The sequence below is a fragment of the Mytilus galloprovincialis genome, chromosome 13 (genome assembly GCF_965363235.1).
Source record: "Mytilus galloprovincialis chromosome 13, xbMytGall1.hap1.1, whole genome shotgun sequence".
NCBI lineage: Eukaryota > Metazoa > Mollusca > Bivalvia > Mytilida > Mytilidae > Mytilus > Mytilus galloprovincialis.
The window spans coordinates 60,262,727-60,288,019 of NC_134850.1; the positions used below are offsets into that span (position 1 = coordinate 60,262,727).

Here is a 25,293-nt window from a genome sequence, read left to right on the forward strand (position 1 = left end):
ATATTCAACTGACCAATAATTGCCAACATTACCTTGTAATGAACTCTTATGGCTGACTGTAGGGTATGGGCTTTGCTCATTGTTGAAGGCTGTACATTGACCTATAGTTGTTAATTTCTGTGTCATTTGGTCTTTTGTGGAGAGTTGTCTAATTGGCAATCATACCCCATCTTTTTTTTATAATTTAGTCAGTAGAGGACAATACAGGGACTTGTACATGTAATATGCCTACTTATTTGGTACCTAGTGGATATTGTCTCATTGTCAATCTTACCTAATCTTATTTTAATGTATAGTGAGAAAATTGTGTAACATTGTAAAGACATTAGACAGATTAGGCTTTTATTTTTAGGTCTTAACTGGTCATATAGCTCTACAACTGTTAGAATTCGTATACATCCTTGGCTTTTAAATAGCCACCATGAGCATTCCTGATAAAGGTAAATCCAAAAAAGTGCTTTGGATGCATGAAATTTATAAAGTGGTGTTTTAAAGTTTTTCATTGTAGATGAAATCTCATGTTAACTTGACAACAGAACAACAAAGTTGTTTACACTGAAGAATAACCTTACCCTACACAGTCCTATTTCTGTAGTGATCTGTCCAAGTCTTGTTAGCTGGGCTGTAGTATCTTTATGTGTAAACTTTGTAGCAAAACTCCAAAAATTCTACAAAAATGAAGAGAGTGAGTTTTTTTTTAACATATTTAAAACTGAAAAAAATATTACAAGGATGAGATGTGCTGCCCTCTGCAGCTTTTTTTGTGTATAATGTTCACAGCAAACACCATGATACAAATGATATGAAAGTATGTTGTTCCAAATGTACATTATTATTTCAATTGTTTAATGTTTGATTATCATCTGAACATTTTTCTGGCAAAAAAAAAAAACATTTGAGAAAAATTTATTTTTTATTCTGACTGTCCAGTATTAAAAGACTTCCTAGTCTCTCCATTACTTTCACGTTATAATTCTTGGAAGCTCACTTAAATTGTTTAAGTCTTTTTTTTCCATTGATATAGAACTTAAGAATAGGTAGCCCAAGTCCCTTTCATGAAGGAAATATTTCGAAGAAAGAATGAAAAAATAACAGGATCCACTGGCATTACTTTTTTTCAAATCACTGTGGTTTTCTTTTTAAATTCAAAGGATGTTATCAAAACTTAATTGTCATAGATATATATTCACTTACAATGCTTTGGTCTGCATTTTCTCCATTTTGTAGACCAACATATTTACCAAGCTGAAAAAAAATAAACACGCTATTGACCAAAACATAAATAAATATGAAAAAATAAGCTACAGAGTCAGAAGTCATTTGTTCAGTGGTTGTCGTTTGTTGGTGTGATACCTAGGCGTTTCTGTTTTTTTTAATATAAATTTGACCATGTTGACTGTTGGATTTGCTGCTTGAATTGCTTTTCACTAATCATTTTTATGCTTTTTATAGCTAGCTGTCCTGTGTGAGCCAAGGCTCCAAGTTGAAGGCTGTACTCTGACCTACATGTATTGTTGTTTATTTTTTATACATTGTGACTTAATGGATGGAGAGCTGCATCATTGGCCCATCTTCTCTTATTTATATCAATACAGTTATCCAGTCATGTATAATAACTGAGAAACCCACTTCTAGATCACAGACAAGATTTAATACTTCAAAATATCAGGTAAGAATTTCATGTAACAATGCTTGCAAGACCTATTTTTTCATGTCAATTCTAACACATTTTTTTAACAATGAAATACACCACAAAATTGAGAATGGACATGGGGAATGTGTCAAAGAGACAACAACCCAACCAAAGAGCAGACAACAGCCGAAGGCCATCAATATAATTTCATATGTAATTTCATTTACAACAAATTGCTGATATAATAAATTGATAATAATGGCATAATAATGGCATTTGGTTTATGAGCTTGATTACCAGCTTTGATATCCTTGTCAGCTTGCTTGATAATTTTTGCTTATAAAATCAGTTTATCAATATTTTACGAAATTTTTATTTGTTCTTACTGATTGATAACTTCCTTTCTCAACACAGAAGAGCGATATGAAAATTATTGTTAGAAACTAAAGGTGCATTTGCTGTTGTCAATGAAATGTACAATACCCTCATAGGTAAAAAAGCAATAAACAGATTACATATATCATTGTCATCTCAACTTGATTGCTTTTCTCTCTTTCGCTGTACCGCTCTAGTGATAAAATCAATCTTGTTGAGATGACCAACAATATTCTATAAATAAACACAAAAAATGCCATTAACTCATTTATATATGTAAGACTCAGATCGACGTCCGGTCTCTAATCGACGTCTGTTCCTCAAATCGACGTCCAAATCTGACGTCACTATAAAATATCCTTCCAAATCGACGGCCAATTTTATTGATATCTAATCGACGTCCATTTTTTTGCTTCTCTAATCAACGTCCAATTGTTAGCTTCCCTTATCAACGTCCGTTTTGGACACAGAATACACAATTGACCAAAACCGACAGCAGCTTTAGACCTTTAAACATATTATGTGTGACAAAAAGGTTATTTTAAAAACAAAAAGTGTTTTTTTTAAGATTTATAATATACTAGACTAAATATGTAAACAGGTTGTGATATCATTTTGTTCATTTTAGAGATTACATAAAAATAAGGAGATGTGGTATGACATGAACAATGTAAACAATTCAAATTAGAAAATTAACGGTCTTATTTATAAAAAAAAATCAACCGAAAAAACAAATATCACAGACATAAACCATCGAAAACCACTGAACTACAGGCCCATAAAGAATATGTTGGGGTTAAACATGTGTGTAAGCATTTAATTTACCTAGAACAGTTGTGTAACAGCACAACTTAAAACATAGTAAACTGTTTCAATTTCTTGCGTATACATATGTTTCGCTCCAGGTGTAAAACTTAGAAATTTGTTGAAAAATATTTCACATAGTGCGAACTATAATACTAAAAAAAAAATTGGCTGTATTTCTTAATTTTGTCTAATGTTGAAGATTGAATAATGACCTCTAGATGGCGTTTGCTTTTCTTTGTCGTGTATGTTGCTTTCTCCTTGACTTTTTATTAAGATAAACTTTAATATGCGGGATACCTATTTCAGGTTGAAAAAAATCTCTATGGAAAATATGTATAAATGTTTGAACCCTTCAAAACATGTACATGTATAAGTGTAACAATCAAGTCCAGCAATTTATTATTTAAATTATTGATATTGGACATCGATTAAATACGACTACAATCAATAGCATGCGCGTAGCTACATTTACGTCAAAACGCCCGGGCGTACACTTGAATTTGGTAAAACAAAATATTTTCATCTATATATTATTGAAAAGAATTGGTTAACAGTACATCAACATTGAAGTTCTAAGTCTTTCTTCAATTGCTTGTAATTTCGAATAAAAATGACAAAATTGGTGTCATATTTATATATTTGTTCATTTTCTGTCAAAGTCTAAATCTACCGTGATTTCTATACTCGCTTTCCTTTTTTAAAGCAATTCCTTATGTACTGAGATTCGAAATGGTTTTTTTTAATTATAACTGTGCATAGATGTAGGTTCAGTATGAGGTTAAAGTTTTGATACATTAATAACTTTGTCAAACCGTCGTATGATTTTACAATGGCTGGACAAAAACTGTTTATGGTCAAAAGAGTATCCAGCGCATAATGACGAAATTATATATGATGAATTTTCCCGTAATTTATGGATTTTTAAATGGAGTTTCTTGAAGAAGTTACTTTCTGAGGTTAAAATTTGGTACATATAAATTATTTGTAAAACCGTGGTCAAAGTTAATGAAACTTTCTTGGAGGAAAACGCGTATAGCGCAATAATAAATTTCCTTACTGGTAACTATGATGTCGAGTTAATTTACATGATAAATTTATAAACCTCCATAATTTGTTATGAAACTTGTGCAGAAATAAATGAAAATATTTGATTTGTTAAAACCTGTAATGGACTGATAAATGAATAAACTTTTACGGGAGAAATTTCAGGCGAAAACCAGGGTTCTATTTACACATTTTAATATTGCACCTGAACAACTCAGAAAATTAATCATTTCATGTTCATTTACGATTCTAAATAAACAATCATTTGAATAGATTAAACATAAAAAATAACCATTTTGAATCTTAAGAATTTTGTTATTGATATGAGTTTTCAATGACAGGAAGGGTATGTCATTCTCGATAACTTTAAAATTTTCGGAGGCTTAGCACCCGCTCATCTACTACCAGCTGGTTCATTGGCCTGGATCAAATAGGGTCTTAATTTAGGCCCTGACCGAGGTTCGGGCGTACACTTTAAAATGACCTAGCTACGCCACTGAATAGGGCGTACTTTTGTCAATACATGCCGTCACATTGGACGTCGATTAGAGTATTAAAATATTGGACGTCGATTTGAGAATGTGACGTCAGATTTGGACGTCGATTTGAGAACGGTCGTCGATTTGAGGAACAGACGTCGATTAGAGGCCGGACGTCGATCTGAGTCTAACATATATATTTAAACAGTTATGTAGAAATGGCAATGTCTACAATTTGTAAGAGTAAAATTAAAGAAACATGTACGTAAAGTAACGAAATACATAGATGTAACAAATTTCAAGCTTGCACTGATATGAAAATCATAGCAGCTTACCAATGTCACTCATTTTTTTATTTTGATTTTGTTTTGTGGTAGTGGGATTTGGTTAATTTTGTAATTACATATAGCAGTGGAAAGTTATATTAAAGAGATGAAGATTAAAGAGGAAATAATGAGATTTCTGATACTGACCTTTTTTACCACTGAATTCTTTAATCCATGCAAGAATACAGCTTCCAATATATTACACACATGGTTGGCTGTGTCAGAACTGTAAGGGAAAAGGATTTTAATGCAACTATACTGACAATTACATGTCTAAAGTATTGCAATGTATTGTAAAGTAGAAGTCACTGATTGACATAAATGGCCTATCTCAGAAAAAAAACATGAAGACATTTTTACGAGTTGATATTTGAGACTGAAAGTCTGTATACACTTAGTAAACATATGATAATTATTATCATGAAATTTTCAACATGTTCAAAGTACAAACCCAGTTATTTCAGGCACAAATCAATGCAGTGGTACCAGATATAAGACTCACATTATTATGACACATACTAAAAATAAGCTCAATATGTGAAGATGTTTAGAAAATTGGTATAACTGGTATTTTCACAAAACTGTTCACTTACCTAAGGATTGCCTCCCCTGTACTACAATGCTCTTGTTGTAGAGACTTTATTGCGGAAGATAACTCTGATGATATCTTTCTTTTTATCTTAGTTTCTCGTATGATTTCATCTCTTGTTGGTCCTGAAAAATATGAAAAAAAATCATCTGTTATGTCCATCATAAATCAACTTTTATTGTAAATAAATAGCTTTATAAGGCGAATATAAAACATGTAAATAAATTTAAAAAAACACATTTCAAACAATATTTTATACATGAATACGCCAATTTTAGGCCACCAGAAAGTATGACCCTTGGAACACATCTTGCTTTTAACGTCTTTGTACCTTTTTTTTTTTAATACATGTTCTCAGATGTTAAGGAGCCCAAGCAGTACAACAGTATTAAAGTTCTGGTTTATTATGTGTTTTATATGCTTGGTCTTTGAAAGTCACTGCTTATTTTGAGATTTCTTCTGATCAATGAGTGTAGGATAGGGGTACCGCTCATGCACTGATGCAGAGCTGTAACTACTGATGAGGTAGACGAAGCAATTGCCTCCTCTGAATATATGGCAAAAAAAAAAAAAGAAGGAAAATGGAGAATCCAGGAGTAGAACACATCCTTGAATTTTCATATTAAGAAATAATGAAATTGAGAATGGAAATGGAAAATATGTCCAAAACAAAAAACTCGAAAAAAGAGAACAAAAGAGTGGAAGGCAACCAATCGAGCACCTGTTAGAGGCTTCAGTTGGTCTCTAAACAAAAAAGTGTACTACATTTGTAGTTCAGTGAAATGGACGTCATACAAAACTCCAAAATATAAAAAATGAACTAAGGCCACACCAATTTAATTTCTTGTTCTACAGATTTTTGGACTCCAAAAATTGGGGCGAGCGAGCGATTTGAAAATTTTTATAAAAAAATTTTTAAAAAATTTTTGAGTTGAAGCTTGAAAAGTAAAGGCAAGCGATTATATTTAATTTTGTAAACATAAAATAGTAGATTTTGACAATATTAAAACATGATTTATCACTTTTACTTTGACATTTCTTTAATTTATGAAGTATTTTATCCCTGTTAATCAAGAAATAATTGTATGATTAAATCTGGTCTATGTATGTGTGACTGACAATGAGACAATTCTCCATTTAAGTCATAATCAGGTTGGGAACAACCCCTTAATGTTATAAATATCCCTTTTATTAGGGGTCAATATAAGTAATAATATATTTCTTTGTAGAAGTACAAAAGGGCTCATATTTTCCCAAAGAACTATATATCTATCTTGTATTAAATGGTCAAAACATGTCCAAGAATTTTGTAATATTCCTGCACTTCCCACACATTTACTTTAACAGTTTAATATTATTCAAAATAAGTGGACCCCTCTTTTAGAAAAGTTGTTTAAAATATGATGTATTTCTCCTCTTTTTGAGTAAAAAATTCAAAGTTTTCAAAGTTTTTGTATAGTAGCACTATACAAATCCTTGGTATTTCTATTTTCTTTTCTACAATGTTCAGTAAAATAACCCCTTGTCTGAGTGGGTGTTGCTCCCACCCTGATATTTACAAACACAGGTCAAAGTACGGCATTTTTCACATGGTTTTGATCCAGACCAAATAGCAAGCTATAAGGGACCCACAAATTTTTAGTGTACACAATTCAAACAGGAAAACCAACTGTATATATAGATCTAATATATATATCCAAACAGAAAAATACCAATGACCAATATCAACAAACAATAACTGCTGAACGACAGGCCCCTGAGTCAAACAGGACAGGTGCATAAACATACAGTGGCTATTGATAGTTTTGTTCGCAAGCTGCAAAGAATACAATATAATTGCAGTTGAAGTCAAATCCTTCAGAAGTTCTTTGTACTTTATTCTAACAACAAACATTTTTTGATAGGGAATATAAGTCAGGGGAAAAGAACCAATGTTTTGTTCTGTACAGGTATTTCCGCTGTTATATATTTATATCGGAACACTCCCACGTGGGATAAATTGCTTTCATGCTGAAACAAATATTCTCACAGATTTCAACACAATGTGATGGGGTGCTTATCGGTTTAAAATCGTTATATACAGGTAAGACTGTGATTTTAAAAAAACAAATGTTGATATCTTATTATTACATTTACAAAAAAACGGTTCGGGAAATAGACATGATTACATATCTGGATGAGGGAAGATAAAAAAAAAATTTTAAAATCTGTTTTGAAAAAAATAGGTGCGGGCGGGTTTGTCGAACAAGGAATTAAATTGGTATGGCCTAAAATATAAAAAAAAACAAACATTCAAGACTTACAAAAACCAGTGGCTCCTGACTTTTGACAGGCACAAAAATGCAATGGGATTAACCATGTTTAGTGAGATCTCAACCCTCCCTCTACACCTCTATCCAATGCAGAAAAAACAAACACACAGCAATATCCATGTAGTAAAACTCAATTTAAAAAGAAGTCCTAGTCCCATGCAAGGATCCGGAAATTTTTTCACCTAATTTCGGTCATTTTGGGATAACTTAAAAGTTGGTGCCCTTTGAAATTTTCAAACAAAGATTGTGTGTATGCTCATATGTTAGAAACTCGATCTCAACGAAATGACATTGAATGACCGAAATTATTTCTGTAAAAAAATAAAATTTGTCCTAAATCCCAATTACTCATTTAGGACAAAATACTTTCAGTTTAGGTCAAGACTGGCATATATGACCGTTTCCGGACCCTTGGTCCCATGTCAGAATAGTCTGATAGGTAACAAACGAAACAAAGCAAAAAAAAAATCAAAGCGCTGTAAGCGCTGAAGGCAGTTAACCAAAAACCAAGGCAACCGTAATTATGAAAACTGTGGCAATGTTGCCTCAACATTAAACATTCATATATAGTACATTCATGTTTATCTAATGATTTATTTATTAAGGCAAATAATTTATATGTTATCAAGGTTTCAAAAGCAATGCATATATCAATGTATATTTTTTATGGTGAGTCTGCAGTGGTACAAGTTCCCAATGATTGCAGTTGTTCTACTTGGTAGTTAACCTTGGTTTTATTTGACTGCTAGAAGTTCAATTTGACGTAGTATGAATATGTTATAGTATGAATGGACTGGTTTCCCTGGAAAGAAAACTGAGTTTGTGTTCTATAGTACAAAAGTTATGAGACACGAATCAGACAAATGTTCACTACAACAGGGATCAAAGATGAGGTCTGACTGACTTGCCCATAGTAAATGTAAATGATTTGTTATTTTGTCCCATACATATGAATATATATAATTTAGGGGTGGGGATCTCAACGGTTTTCAAGTTCTCAAACAGGTAGGATTAGGCAGAGGATTTAGGGGGCAGGGAGCCCGCCCCCCCCCCCTTTTTGAGAAAAAATTTGGTTGCTTATATAGGGAATCACTGGAGCGGGCCCCTCTTAGGTCAGTCAGTGGGCCCCACTTATGAAAATTTCTGGATCCGCCACTGGGGGTAAGGTGACCCTAGGGACTTCCCCTACATTTCATTTTATTTGTTATATTGTCCCATACATGAATATATATGGTTTAGGGTGGGGGATCTGATTGGTTTCCAAGTTCTCAAACAGGAAGGGTAGGGTGACCCAAGGGACTCCCCCTATATTTCATTTAATTAGTTATATTGATCCATACATGAATATATATTGTTTTGGTGTGGGATCTCGACCGTTTCCAAGTTCTCAAACGGGAGGGTTGGGATGACCACAGGGACTTCCCTTATATTTCATTTGATTTGTTATATTGTCCCATACACGAGTATATATGGTTTAGGGGTAAGGATCTTGACCATTTCCAAGTTCTCAAACAGGAGGGTGAACAGTGACCTCAGGGACTCCTCTATCTTTCATCTGATTTGTTATATTGTCCCATACATGAATATATATGGTTTAGGGATGGGGATCTCAACCATTTTTAAATTCTAAAACAGGAGGGGTGGGGTGACCCCTAGCGACTCTTCCTATATTTCATTTGATTTTTCATATTGTCACAAACATGAATATATATGGTTAAGGGGTGTGGATCTCGACCGTTTCCAAGTTCTCAAACAGGAAGGGGTGGGGTAACTCCAGGGACTCCCCTATATTTCATTTTTTATTTATTATATTGTCCTATACTTGAATATATGCAGGGGCGGATTCAGACGGGGGAGGGTTGCGGGCTTGCACCCCCTTAAATTTGCAAAGCATGGGTTGTTCTCAGCTTAATAAAGAAAATTCCCATAATTTTACCTCAATTTTTTTTTAGCATCGCTCTGCTCGGCGAAAATTTAAGTTTGCGCCCCTCCTAACCTAAAATCCTGGATCTGCCCCTCATATGGTTTAGGGGTGGGGAGCTCGACCGTTTCCAAGTTATCAAACAGGAGGGGGTAGAGTGGCCCAAAGAATGCCACCTATATATCATATGATTTACTTACATTAAGGTATATATAATATAGTTGCATTATTTGTGAAAATAAAGAATGAAACTTTCAGCTACTTTAATTGACCCTTCAAAATTGAGAAAAAAACAAATAACCCCTCGAAATTGCAGTAATATGTTTACACTTTAAAAGCATCTCACATGCATTATCATCATTTATCATTTATAAAGAAAATTTAGACTGTGACCATGAACATGTATATTGTTAGATATACTGTTCCCAGCTGTCACGTTGTATTGGATTTTTAAATTAAAATTTATCAAAAAGTAATTTTTAGTTTCTGAATAAAATATTTTTTCTGCTTTTTCTTTCTTTTACATATATCTTTTGGTTTACAATACTAGTGTTTATATTCATTTACCATGCATAGATGTATTTTTTCACCTGCTTGGATTTATTTTGTAAATGATCGTCAAACCCGGAATTACCCTTATCCGCTTCCGGAATCGGATCCGATTTAGTAAAATTTTGTCTTCACGGCCGCCATTGTTATGTGTTTACAATGTTGTTTTTGTCAATCAGATACGATTTTACTCGAATTTATACAATATTTGTCGGCGATTTTCTGTATAAAGCTAGCGGTTGAACAAAATGAACATCGCCGTCATGAATAATAATGATAAAAATAAGTTTTTAGCTCGTTTAATAGGAGACTTTGGTGAACATGGTGAAAAGGTTTGCAAAGTAATTTCTTATTTTCTTTCAAATGTAAGGCGACTACGTCGGGCGTAGCTAGAAACCAACTATCCTAGTCGAGATTCCGCTTGCAAAAGTGGAAGGTCTCGGACCACCGCTAATTTGTACACCTGCCTCCAAATTGAAAAGCTACGAAAATTTCTTTTTCTAATTTGAAATTGCCGCCAACAGCATGAACAGTTGAATTATATAAGACTACTGACGTAGTTGTACTACGTATTGATGACAAACAATATTCCTACGACTTTTGTCATTTGGGAAATCTAAACTGCTTGTCTTCAGAGATTTTCGACGATTAAATATTTCATACAATTGTTCTTTGACATCTTAGCTAAAAGCAAAAGTCATAATGAACTACACAAGGATTTTTAATAAGCACTACTTCCTATGTGTAACTTTAAAACTTTTGGATAAATCGACGATCATTTAAGGTTTTTCTGGTCTTTTTTTTTGTAATCCAGAATAAAAAGTATTAAAAAAGTGTTCAATTAGTTATATATAACATAGTAACAAGCTAGATAATAACAATGGCAAGTATTTCAGGATTTATTGGGTAGAACACAAATCTAGAGTGCTCGCATAATGCAGCTTAACTGCATAAAAATGATACATAGGACTACTAGCAGTTACTAATATGAAGCTCCAGACCTCAAACTGATAATTATGACTTCATCATATCACTCCTGTTAGGAGTTTAGTACAAATGTATCATACCACCATAAAAATATTAGAAGAACAAATGCCAACAGCTGGTTTTAGAAATATGTTTTTTTCCAAAACAAAGACCTATGAGCAAATCAATATTAATAGCAAAATATGTCGTGCTGCTAATGGAACCTTTGACACTAGACAATTAAGGGCACTAAAACAGTAGTTGGTACCCTCTTAATTTTAACATGAATCAATGTTTGGATATATATATTGTCATTGGAAGTATACAATGTAGCTGCAGCAACTGTAGCTCTTTAATGTGCTTATATTATATGATTATAGATGTATGGTCCACAATTAGTAAAAAAATAACCTAAGAACCTAGAGCTATGGTTTGACAGCTACATGTACATTACATTTAAAGGGGTTTACTCTTTTTCTTATGTTGATTCTAGTATTAGAAAATTGATGATATTGTTACTCCAAGATATTTTGTATTTTCAACTGAATGAAAAATTATAAATAAGTGTTACATACTGGAACTTTTATGCTAATATTATAATATAGACTGTAGTCCCATAAATTTAATATGGGGACGAAGTCCCCAATAACAGTAGAAAAATCAATAAAAAAAAATGGGAAAATTTTCCCGAAATTTTCATTGTACTAATGAAATCAAAATTGTTCAGTTTTTTTGATGTCATGTTTTGAATTCCTGCATCTGCACAGAAATCTACAATGTACTTCCTTTTTCTGGTCTTGTTTGAATGAACCTTTGAGTAAAATATATATCCATCTTTTATGGGAAAGGATTTGTATAGGCACTGCCTTTTGTCCAATCCCTTTATTTAAATGTACATTTGATATTTGAACAATAAAATATTTTGAATTGAGTAAAATATATATTTATCAGTCCAGTATAAAATAGGAAGGAACGCAATACCAATTTCATTTTTAATAATTCCTTGATATGAAAAAAAGTTACCTGATGATAGCATTTCTATGTTTACATTGGTCATTGCATATGATAATGACAATATAACTTAACCTCACAACTAAAATCCCTAACAACAGAACCAAAATCAAAAAGGTTACGGTATTTCTGTTTCTTTTTTTTAACAAATATTTAAGTTACAAAAAATAATTCATACAGACTTCGTCCCCATTGACAGGTAATGCCTGCCTCATATTAATAATAGAAATTATGACAGGTGTTTCTTTGTGGTTTCTTCGACTCTGTCTCTGAATGCTATATTTTGTTTGAGATTTAACAGTGTTTTAAAGTGTTCCTCAAATTACCACGCTTCTTGAAAATTTTCCCTGAAAGACTCATTAGTTTCTAACATAACATGTATTGACTGATAAAAGATCATATATGTGCTTTGTTATTCTGCGTTCCTCTCGTGATGGGTGTTCCTACAGCTGGTTTATTTATTTCCGGTTATTTCGTCACTCTTGACTCTTGTCTCCTTGAAGTCGACCAAGCCAGAAACTTTCGAATGTTGGATTCTCCTTAGCTTCCGGTTGGAACATGGCTTCTGCTAGGACAGGTGCCGCGTTGGAACTTCGTAAAATTAGGAAGAAAATTCGACAGATTGAGAATCTTGAAAGTCTAGATAGAGATTTGACAGACGAAGAACTCAACAAAGTGGGCAGCTTTTTGTTTTTCAACTGACATTGACCATAAAAATATACAAACATATTTAGACCAGTAAATTTTAGAATTTAACTTATTTCACTTGGCATAACATTATAACATTAACATGTATGATAAGATGAGATTAAATGCATTCAACTGCCAATGAGATAAATATCCAATAGACACTAGATAACTTAAGCAAGTGTGTGTAACTGGTCTAAAAATAACAAGAAAAACCTGTACTGGAAAGCATCTGTTGTATTCGTGCACTTTCCGGTAAAATTTATATACATGTATCGCAATACACTTTATCGCTATTCCCGATTGACCCGGGCCGCTTGAACATTTGACGTCATACAAAAATCACTTTTCCATTGTGGCGTCAGATATTTTGTGTTATGACGTCAAAATGTTACAGGAACCAGTAATGACTAATGGAGGACAAAAAGCCATAATCATGATAATAGTCTGAATAGTCCAGATACATGTAACTATAACACCTGAGAAGTCTCATGTAATATTTTTCTGTGACCCCTCCTGAGATGTCATAGTGCTGAAACCACTTTTAAAAAGTATTCAAACCAACCAGTATTCAAAAACCACTATTGCAGGGTTTAAGCTAGGATTTTGAGGGCTTTAGTCATTGTTGCGCGTTATTAAAATCAACCTTTTTTGTGTAACAGAAAGGGACCAACGATATATATTACTAGCTTCATCTTTGACTATGTCAGATTTTAAAGGACTTAGGCATGATTGGCAGTTATTGTATGATTTGACTGTATTGGCTCTTAAATCATTATGAAAGATTCTGACATGGGATCAGGAAATTAAGCTCACAATTTCTCTTCAGTTTGTTCCAGAGGACAACTTCCTGATAAAAAAAAAGTTAGATTCCATTCTTTTTAAACAAGGAATCACAGCAGAAATTAACTTGCAATGATTATCTCACTGCATAATCATTATCCTTATAAAACGTCTAAATCAATACTTGGAATCATTTCTATTAAGTTGGAAATGAATAAAATCCTTTTTGGAACGATTATAATTACTGTAACTTGGTGTGAGGAGGTTGTGAACAAATCAAGAATTGAACGGCCAGTAAAAATCTGGAAGTTTCTCATTTTATTTCACAGAGGGTACATTTAAACAGCTTTAAATTTGAACTGTTAATAATTTAACTTCTCCCTATGATTCTGAAGAAGTGTGAGCCCTGAGATAATGGTATAATTATTATTAATCACAAATCCTTGAGGCAACCCCCTCATAGTGTCACCTTCCCCAATACCCCTCATAGTGTTACCTTCCCCAATACCCCCCAAAAAGATTATTTAAATTCATTATATACAAGACAATTAAATTGATTATTAAATATATGTTATGCAACAGTGGCACTGACAATGAAACAACCTAACCTAACACCAAAAGCACATTAATTTGGTATATCACTGAGTTATGAAATATTTTATAAAACGTAGGACCTGGAATTTAGTTTTTGAACCTTTCAGTTTGGAGTGTCAAAGGTCCTGGACCTTCTAGTACCAAATGTTAATTTGAACCCCTGTTGGACTTTATGAGACTTTTCGGCTGAACTTTGAGACTTAATTTTGGCTGGTCCAAATAATTATGACGTCTTGAAAGGCTATTATTTTTTTTTGCTTTGATGCCTTACAGCAATGTCATCATGCAGAAGCCATCTTTTAGGTTGGATTTTAATAGGGAATATTTCCACACAAATATATAAAAAAAAAAAATATAAGGATGTTAAAAAAAGTGTATTTCATAATTGTAGTAGGATCAAAGTTCAACGAGTTCTAAGTGATTCATTTCTAAATGTAATTGGCAAAACAATATTTAAACAAATTAAAAGGACATACTGTCAACAGGAAACTTTTTAAGCTCGTGAGCTTTATTTATATTTTAAAAGACTTTTATGCTTTAATAAGGTCGACTAAGAAAAAAAATTCTATCAATAATTGTATTCCATTGTAGATTTTGAGGAAGAATCGTTTAAGGGAAAATCTCTTAGAATTATTGGCTGAACATGGGGAGGAAGAGAGTTTCACTTCATCAACCAGATCTGAGCTGACGGATGATGGTATACTGACAGAAAGTTCTAGTTACCATGACTATATTGTTGATAATGGATACAATGATAGCATTATAACAGGGGAAGTAACCATTATTGAACCTGAAGATGAAACAAACACAGATTTGATAGAGATTGATGTCACAGATGACCCTGAAGAAGAAATGGTCATTAATAAAACGTTAGTAGAACATGATTAACACTTTTAAATCTGAACTTCAATGACCTAATGTTCATGGTTTGGTTCATTGTGTTCATCATTGTTCATTGTTAAGTTAGTATATAAACATGATAAAAAAAGAAGATGTGGTATGATTTCCAATGAAACAACTCTACATGCTCTACACAAGAGACCAATAGACACAGAAATTAACAGCTATATCATGTCTGTTTGTCAGATGCTATAAGCATGATAAGAAAAAGTATATGATAAATCTACAATAAAAAGAATGAATATGTCAGTTGAATGAATTCATGACACAAAAACAGTATCATGTAAAATATGGTCATGCACTTTTTTATGAAATCCCAAACTTCAGAATTGAATTAGAATAAATTGAAAAAGAATAACGTAAGCATTACATGGTATAAGACATTTTAATTCTTTAAACCTATTGTCAGTACTAATGCAGTAACGGGAGAAATTCTTGAAGACAATATGGAAAATACTAAACCAGTTACCAAGGAAACATGGGAAACTAAGACTAAATCTCCAAAGAAATCTCAGCCTGTTACCAAAGCAACAAGCAAAGAAATCAGGGAAAATACAAATCCTTCTCCAGTGAAGAAAACCAAGCAGATGAAGTCAATATCAGGAACTCAAACAACTGGTATTTAATCTTTTGTACATGATATTAGGGCTATGCATGGTCAAAAATGTATGGGAGGATTGGATACCACATGATTTTTTTCTGTAGTTTATAATAGGGATACAAATAGGATCCTTTAAAAATTAAAAATAAATTATCATATACGTGGTCATGGTGGGTCATAACAATTTTAAAATCCACAATTAAAGGATTGTTACCAAGATAACCAAACATTGGCTAAACATAACATATATATATATATATATATATATATATTACGGATTACAAATGTGTCGAGGTTTGTGATTGGATAACAACACAGAGATGTCAGTATATATTCAGGAAACTGCCGGGGTATATACGACGTTTTTATCCCCAATTGGAACCTCAAAAACGTCATCATAACATCGGTTACTATGTGACGTAGTCAAAAGCTATCAGACTGTCAGAGGCTCACAGAGGGAAAATAATGACGTGCTTCAGTCAATAAAACATTTTTGATACAAAATCACGCAATTTACACTTTTAATACTTAAATTTAATGTTAAAAGTGTTATTATAAATTATTACATACACGATAAAATTATGTTCACAGCAAATTAGAAAATCCTTCACGTATGCCGAACATATCAGGTTGGGTTTTTCAATATATATGTGTTGTCAACAAATACCTGCACTGGAAAATAACATTAAGTCAGGGGTAATCCGTAATATATGTGTAATTCAGGTCTCAGAAAGGGTATATACTGTGACATTCCCGGCTTAGGGCTTATATCCCCTTCGCCTTCGGCTCAGGGGATATAAACTCTAAGCCGGGAATGTCACAGTATATACCCTGTCTGAGACCTGAATAACATATAATATATCTGACCACATTCATAAACATTGTATATGCAAATTTGTATATCCCCCTCCTTGTTATGTCTATGTGAGTCCAAATCCAAATTAGGAAACATTATCAGTTTTATTTTTTTCAATTGTTGAACTAGGTTTAAGCTCAAACCAGTATCTAGACTTTAATATGTTTTAAAGAAAGTTGAATATGGTTTTGATTTTTAAGCTTTGTTGATATAACCTAATAAGGGTTCAAGATGCTGCAGTTGAAAGTGAAATCTTTTTATATTGCTTAATTTTAGCATACTAGTTTTTTCAAAATCTTAAATAATTGAATAAAATCCACAACCCTCTTAGTAGAGAAATCTTGTATAGATTTCAAGAGAGCTCATCTGCAGGTATTTTCATAATGAGATAAATGGCTACATGAAAATGTTAGTTCTTGGGGCCTTAAGGTGTTCCTTATAATGTTACAGAAACATAATTATCAAGTTCAATTGTATTATGTATGATCAAACTGATTAGATATTTGGCTTATATGAGTTTAAAAAGTGTGTGGTCTATTGATATTAATGCTGTAATGGCCTATTTATTATTTATAGAAAAAACAGAAAAGTTTTCCAAACTAAAAGCTACATTACATAAGTGGAGATTTGGCAAGTTTGAAGTGATAGAATTAGAAGGTCACAGTGACCTAGTTACAGATGCTGACAATGATGGAGACCTGCTTGTAACTTCCAGGTATAACATGCATGTATACTGTATCCCAAACTTATGGTTGTTGTGTGTTATAAGCTCTTGTATTTAAAATACTATTCAACACATCACAGTGACCTAGTTACAGAATAGGTAAATTTATCCTGGAATCTTGTGTTTACTTTTAAAAACTTCTACTGAGGTTACCAGTACCGGTATGCGGCTGCATTAAGATATAGAAAATATACATGTTATCTTCAATAAATTTTGATATTAATCAAAACAACAAAAGATCACAATGTGTTCCAATTCTGAACTCCACAAAACATCTTGGACGCTTGATTTAAAACTAAAGCATACAGAGAAATAAACAATGGTTTGTCCATAATCTTGGCAATTTAACTTTGTTATTTTATTACAATAAGAATGTGAGTTTAATGGTAAAAAATAACTTGTATAACACAAAATAGATACAGGTATGGCTTTCCTGTTTGAATGGTTTTGCATCAGTTATTTTTAGGGCACTTTAATTTATAGGTTGTTGTTTGGTTTGAGGCAATGCTATGTGTTGAAGACCGTTCTTTGACCTATAATGAATCTATAATGGTTTACTTTTACATAGTGTGACTTGGATTTAAAGTTGTCTCATCGACACTCATACCCACACATTCTTATATCAAGTTAAAGATTTGTTTTTAGAAAAAAAATGGAAGCCTTGAAATAAAAATATTTTTAATGTCTAAAGATCATTAATTTAGATGTAGTTGTTTTTTTAGCATATTTTATAGAATATAAATTTTCTTTGTAGTCGAGACACCACAGTAAAGTTATGGTGTTTGGAAACTTTGTCTGAACTGAGAAACTATGGAGGCCACAATAGTGCTGTGACGTGTGTACAACTTCTTTCAAAAGAAGATTCTGCAAGTGTTTGTATGTACTTAAGTTCAGTTTTATAATATTCTTTTTATACCTACATTCAGCATATACAATATACAAAACTTGAAAAATGTATAAAAACAAAAATACTGAAACTCTGAGGAAAATTCTGTAAGCAAATGGAAAAATCATAAGCTCAAACACATCAAATGAAATGGATAACAACTCTTAGATTCCGGACTTGGTATAGGCTTTTTCTTATGTAGAAAATATTGGATTAAACCTGGTTTAGATATACTTGTCTCAAATAAAAGAGAGAAGAAAAATTGGAATTTATTGCAATGTGCTGATCTTTTAACTGTATTGGTTAAGATATTGGTTAAAGTCTGATTTAATGAAACATACCTATACTGATTTTGTTGTCTAAGTGGTCTCATTGGTAGAATGCTTACTTGAGTGCAGGAGATTGGGGTTTCGTACCCGCTAAATCAAACCAAAAACTTAAAGATTCACAATTAACATTTACAAAATTTTATTATATTTTTATATTAAAATAAAAGAATTTTAAAAGATCTATGATTTACCCATTTCATTTTCTTTTACTAATTACAGGTAAATCACTAGGAACAGAGAGTACAGAGAGATTATTTATCAGTGGATCTTATGACTGTAGTTTTAAAATATGGTCAACAGGAAAATCAGGTATCATACTTGTTAAAAGAGGAATGATTACTAATGTTTCTTAATTGCAGAAAATAACAAAAGTTATATTTCAATAATGGTAATAATAGGGAACATGGGGTCTTTGGGATGATAACTAATGTTTCTAGTTTTCTCCATTTCTAGATTGCCAAAAGTATCAAAAGTTATATTCCCTAAATGGTACTGATGGAGAACCAAGGATCTTTCAATATAATTCATATTCATCTTTCAGTTTTGTATTAAATGGTTTTGATGAAATATTTAAAATTGTCTGTTTCTTGTCCATGATCTATGTGTAACTCTAATAAGTCTTCAGTATAATGGACTTTAGATAATGATAAGTACATGTAGTTTTGTGTATATAGATATATTTGTGACTTGTCTGCCTCATATAGTTTTCGGTTTAGATTTGAAAGGTAGATGCTGGCATTATATCAGATAAATGCTAAAACAGCATCACTTTAAATTCGAGATGGAAATGCTTGTTTCTGAAAACAAAGAGCTTAACTTTAAAAATTGCATTTAAATAATGTAAAAATACTGGATTATCTCCCTTACAGTAGAAACTCACTTATCAAGAGAAAATAGATTATGTTATACACCATTTTTAAAAGAAACATGCATTACCTATTGTATTATTTCCTAGCTAATTCTAGATTGCTTTTCTTTTATATATGTGTTGTTTGGTTGCTGATTTATTTAAGAAATGACTGTAATATTTTTTCTGTCTATAAAGAAATAACATAAAAAAATTGGTGCACACTGAATAACGCGCGTAGCGGGTTATTTAACAGTGTGCACCACATTTTTTATGTTATTTCGAATAGACAGAAAAAATATTACAGTCATTTCTTATAATTTAATTCTAAATTTCATTTTAAACTGTAGAAAACCATGAAAAAACGTTGATGACGTCACGGTCACATGACTAAATTATGTCTATGGGCTCATAACAAAATAACGTCAGCCAATCAGAAGACACGTTACATCCAAAATTAAATTATTTTGAGATATACCCACATCATCTTTAATTCATAATATTTTTTCTTGTTTGTGAATTTCTAATAATTTTTAATAAGTATTATCACCAGTATTACAAGGTTAAAAATTCTAGGATAGTGGGAAGTTTCAATTAAAAGTCAAGTTTATTAAGCATCCTAAAATTTTACAGTTATGGTAATTAACAATGATTTAGAAATTTGGCATAGTATTTTTTGTTGCTAACTTGCTAATCATCTTTTCAAAGTATTTGTTCATGGTGTGTAAATGAAATCCTATTTTATAAAGTGCTTACTAGATTACAACTGCACAAATGAAAAAAATTAGTTCATGATAAGAAAAATCATGACAACTTACTAAAATTTAATAATCTTTTTCATTTAAAAACAGATAAGAAAAGTAAACCAACAACATCTGGTAGTACAAGCTGATAGAGTAATCAGGATGGATACAAAGTATGCTGTGGTTGTCTTAAAAGCTCATAAATACAAACTTTAAACAACAACATCTTGGTTACAGCAAGGAACTTATTTCATCGCCACTGATTTGTTTCATTACATGGAGTGTTTGAGGTTTTGGTTCTATATTCATATTTTGCAAGCTCATTTTGATAAATATTTTGTTTTTATTTCAGGAGAAGCTTTGCGGTCAGTGTACACATTTAACCCTGTTACGAAGGTGATATACCACCCAGTGGCACAAGCCATAATAACTGGATCAGGTATATTACAGAATAAGTAACTTTAAGAAATGAAATTAAACATTGACATTTTGCTTAAAATTTTACACAAGTTTAGTACTGAAACAAACAATATTACCTATGAGTGGGGGAATCAAAACAGAAATTTAATTGAAGGATTAGAGAGAGGAACACTCTCCACCGATCACATGATACTTTTTAAAAAAAACCAATAGAAGCATAATGTTATTTCGATTTAATCCATTACAGGATGCAATGTGTGTAAGTTTTTGTTTGAAGTTGGAATGAATAGATTTTTATTTTGAAGGCAGAAATTACACATGACAATTTAAAATCTTTGGTTTATTCATTATTTTCAGTGACTACACACAACTACCTACTTTAAATAGTTACAAATGTAGGTTTTAATAAAATTTGACAATAAACAGGAGCAACAGCACACTTGGTAAGAGTGATAAAGTGTATGTCTGATCATGGATTTTGTTAAATAAAGAAGAAATTCTTCTGAACTTGGTGGTTTGGTGATGCTGTGTTTTTAAAACATAAAATACGGAGATGTGTCCCAGGTGTTTCATTATCTTTCATGTTGACCGGTACATTCCTATTTGTAGGTGGTACTTTACAATGTATTCAATGAACATCTTATATAAAAATTCCTGAATTTAGGCGGTACTTATCTGTAGCATAAGAGGGTAAAAGTACTGGGTACCGCCTCTTAATGAATGGCCTGGTGTCCAATGAGAGAGTGTCCATCAGTGTTGTAACTTTATATGTAAAATCAGAATGTTGATGTTTGCTTGAGACACTGTATATTTTTAGCCTTGATTGTTTGTCATTACTAAAAAATGTGTGTACCGTATGACCGATCACTTGAGTTGTGTCAGATAGAAATTGACTTGATGCAAATGAACATCAATACACTTATTAACTGATTTCAGGTTGAAAAATATCAATGCAAAATCTGTAACTGTTTTTACCTGTGAAATTTGAGTTGATATAAATACCCTCTAAAACAAACTAAAATTCATCTTTTTCATATTTGAATGTTCTGAAACCGATCAAAGTCTTATACATGCACATGTATATGTGTGCTTGCAGAATGTCGATTTCTATCAACACAACTCACTTATTGAAAGGGTGTATATTACTTTCGAATATTTGTTTATTTCAGATGGAGGAAAATTGGAGATTTGGGATATAGCATCAGGGGAAAAGATACATAGTGTACATCCTTACCAAGAATCTATTACTGGTCTGAAGGTAGTCAATATTTTTATCGTTCTGTGTATAATTGTCAGTCTTTCCCACTTCAGATTAAAATGTTTGGTGAAAGTTTTTGGTCAAGGTAGTTTTTGATGAAGTTAAGGTCTAATCAACTTGAAACTTAAGACACATGTTCCCTATGATATGATCTTTCTAATTTAAAAGCCAAATTAGAGTTTTTACCCCAATTTCAGGGTCCATTGAACAAAGAAAATTATAGTGTGAGTTGTGCATCTGTGTACTATGGACACATTCTTGCATGGATTATCTCCCATTGACTGTGTGTGCTAAAACTAAATTTGTCACAATCTAAAGTTTTTACTAAATTTTAAACTGTCCATGCTTGAAAGAATATCTTTTAACCTGTGAGAACTTAACTTAAGGGGGTTCCTAGGTATAAATCAATTTTTTTTTCTTATATAGGATTTCGCTATATTTTTTTATAAATGAACTTTATCATATACTTAAAAGAAAAATGAAAAAAAAAGATGGGGTCACCGTTCATTTAAGCTCACAATCTGCCTCTGGAAGAAGCATACATTTTTGTTAATGTCCGTTTTTTCTGTTGAACTAAGTATGTATAAGACTTTGATCGGTTTCAGAACATTCAAATGTAATATCAAAATAAAAAAATAACCTAATTACAGAAATTGCTTAAATTTTACAATTATTTAGTTTATGTACAGCTTATTTGAAAACAATAATAAAAAATATAGGTCAGCGATGAGTTAAAAAAGATATTTCAAATTTAATGCCTTAAAAAATGGCATTTTTGCACCAAAGGGAGATAATTTGGAGCTTTTTCAATGATATAAACATTTTAAAAGTCATCTCTAGGGCCAAACTGAATCATTTTTTTAGCTCACCTGGCCCGAAGGGCCAAGTGAGCTTTTCTCATCACTTGGCGTCCGTCGTCCGTCGTCGTCCGTCGTCCGTCGTCCGTCGTCGTCGTCGTCGTCCGTCGTCGTTAACTTTTACAAAAATCTTCTCCTCTGAAACTACTGGGCCAAATCAAACCAAACTTGGCCACAATCATCATTGGGGTATCTAGTTTAAAAAATGTGTGGCGTGACCCGGTCAACCAACCAAGATGGCCACCACGGCTAAAAATAGAACATAGGGGTAAAATGCAGTTTTTGGCTTATAACTCAAAAACCAAAGCATTTAGAGCAAATCTGACATGGGGTAAAAATGTTTATCAGGTCAAGATCTATCTGCCCTGAAATTTTCAGATGAATCGGTCAGTCGGTTGTTGGGTTGCTGCCCCTGAATTGGTAATTTTGAGGAAATTTTGCTGTTTTTGGTTATTATCTTGAATATTATTATAGATAGAGATAAACTGTAAACAGCAATAATGTTCAGCAAAGTAAGATCTACAAATAAGTCAACATGACCAAAATGGTCAGTTGACCCGTTTAGGAGTTATTGCCCTTTATAGTCAATTTTTAACCATTTTTCGTTAATTAAAGTTATCTTTTACAAAAATCTTCTCCTCTGAAACTTCTGGGCCAAATTAATCCAAACTTGGCCACAATCATCTTTGGGGTATCTAGTTTAAAAAATGTGTGGCGTGACCTGGTCATCCAACCAAGATGGCCGCCACGGCTAAAAATAGAACAAAGGGGTAAAATGCAGTTTTTGGCTTATAACTCAAAACCCAAAGCATTTTGAGGAAATCTGACGGGAGAAAAATGTTAATTAGGTCAAGATCTATCTGCCCTGAAATTTTCAGATGAATCAGTCAATCGGTTGTTGGGTTGCTGCCCCTGAATTGGTAATTTTGAGGAAATTTTGCTGTTTTTGGTTATTATCTTGAATATTATTATAGATAGAGATAAACTGTAAACAGCAATAATGTTCAGCAAAGTAAGATCTACAAATAAGTCAACTTGACCAAAATGGTCAGTTGACCCGTTTAGGAGTTATTGCCCTTTATAGTCAATTTTAACCATTTTTCATAAATTAAATTAATCTTTTACAAAAATCTTCTCCTCTGAAACTACTGGGCCAAATTAATCCAAACTTGGCCACAATCATCTTTGGGGTATCTAGTTTAAAAAATGTGTGGCGTGACCTGGTCAACCAACCAAGATGGCCGCCACCGCTAAAAATAGAACATAGGGGTAAAATGCAGTTTTTGGCTTATAACTCAAAAACCAAAGCATTTTGAGGAAATCTGACATGGGATAAAAATGTTTATCAGGTCAAGATCTATCTGCCCTGAAATTTTCAGATGAATCGGTCAATCGGTTGTTGGGTTGCTGCCCCTCAATTGGTAATTTTGAGGAAATTTTGCTGTTTTTGGTTATTATCTTGAATATTATTATAGATAGAGATAAATTGTAAACAGCAATAATATTCAGCAAAGTAAGATCTACAAATAAGTCAGCATGACCAAAATGGTCAGTTGACCCCTTTAGGAGTTATTGCCCTTTATAGTCAATCTTTAACCATTTTTCATAAATCTAAGTAATCTTTTACAAAATCTCCACTGAAACTACTAGGCCACAATCATCTTTGGGGTATCTAGTTTGAAAAATGTGTCCGATGACCTGGCCATTCAACCAAGATGGCCGCCACAGCTAAAAATAGAACATAGGGGTAAAATGCAGTTTTTGGCTTATAACTATGAATTCAAAGCAAGAAGTAAAAATTGTTAATCAAGTCAATATCTATCTGCCCTGAATTTTTCAGATGAATTGGACAACTGGTTGTTGGGTTGCTGCCCTCCAATTGGTAATTTTTAAAGAAATTTTGCCGTTTTTGGTTATCTTGAATACTATTATAGATAGCGATAAACTGTAAACAGCAATAATGTTCAGCAAAGTAAGATTTACAAATAAGTCAACATGACCTAAATGGTCAATTGACCCCTTAAGGAGTTATTGCCCTTTATAGTCAATTTTTAACAATTTTCATTAATTTGGTAAATATATGTAAATTTTTACCAAATATAGTTCTCTGTTACTAATGGGCAAAGTTCATTATAGATATAATTGTAAGAAGCAAAATCGTTCAGTAAAGTAAAGTAAGAACTTCAAACACATCACCATCACCAAAATACAATTTTGTCATGAATCCATTTGTGTCCTTTGTTTAATATGCACATAGACCAAGGTGAGCGACACAGGCTCTTTAGAGCCTCTAGTTTGGGTTGATTTTTGTACTATATATCATAAAGTAATAACTAATAGTGTAATAGATAAAACTTGTAATGAAAGAATAAAGGTTTAATTTTTTGCTGAAATTTTTGTACCCATGAGCCACCTTAAAGGCATAAATGATCTATAGAAACATCTTTTACACAAAAGTGGTTGACCTTTAAACAAAATGATTTACAGTACAGAAACAACATATAGATACTCTTGCACTTTTAACTTTTAACTTTGTGTTTTTGTTCTTGAAGCAATTTTTTGGCCAGCCCCCAAATTTTAAGTATTTTGCATTGAAGACATATCATTAAACAACTGGTGATACCCTCAAGGAGAAAAATTCCACCAGAAGTGGCATCAACTCATTAGTTATAAATAAATAGATACCAGGCTTCAAATTTTAGCCTTGTGTTCAAAAGGTAATGTGTTTATAGTCATACATTTTGATACTTGACTAATTTTAATGTTAGTCATATACTCTTTCAAATATGTTCTCCT

At 32.3% G+C, this 25,293-nt stretch overlaps 2 protein-coding genes across 3 annotated transcripts in view; one reads left to right on the forward strand and one right to left on the reverse strand.

The window, feature by feature from the left end:
- Nucleotides 1-12,491, reverse strand: part of LOC143057290 (pleckstrin homology domain-containing family M member 1-like) — a 40,401-nt gene extending 27,910 nt beyond the window's left edge. For both annotated transcript variants that reach the window (XM_076230575.1, XM_076230574.1), the window contains exons 1-5: nt 12,339-12,491; nt 5,258-5,378; nt 4,812-4,890; nt 1,195-1,245; nt 573-668 (exon numbers count right to left, since the gene is read on the reverse strand). In XM_076230575.1, coding sequence (XP_076086690.1) covers nt 573-668; nt 1,195-1,245; nt 4,812-4,890; nt 5,258-5,378; nt 12,339-12,372 — 381 coding nt within the window. In that variant the 5' untranslated portion in view covers nt 12,373-12,491. The remainder of the gene's footprint in view (nt 1-572; nt 669-1,194; nt 1,246-4,811; nt 4,891-5,257; nt 5,379-12,338) is intronic.
- A 37-nt stretch (nt 12,492-12,528) lies between these two features.
- LOC143057292 (uncharacterized) overlaps nt 12,529-25,293 on the forward strand; it is a 100,952-nt gene continuing 88,187 nt past the window's right edge. The window contains exons 1-8 of the mRNA XM_076230581.1: nt 12,529-12,687; nt 14,668-14,945; nt 15,386-15,594; nt 17,010-17,148; nt 17,912-18,033; nt 18,592-18,681; nt 20,315-20,401; nt 21,552-21,640. Of these exons, the coding sequence (XP_076086696.1) occupies nt 12,571-12,687; nt 14,668-14,945; nt 15,386-15,594; nt 17,010-17,148; nt 17,912-18,033; nt 18,592-18,681; nt 20,315-20,401; nt 21,552-21,640 (1,131 nt within the window). The 5' untranslated portion in view covers nt 12,529-12,570. The remainder of the gene's footprint in view (nt 12,688-14,667; nt 14,946-15,385; nt 15,595-17,009; nt 17,149-17,911; nt 18,034-18,591; nt 18,682-20,314; nt 20,402-21,551; nt 21,641-25,293) is intronic.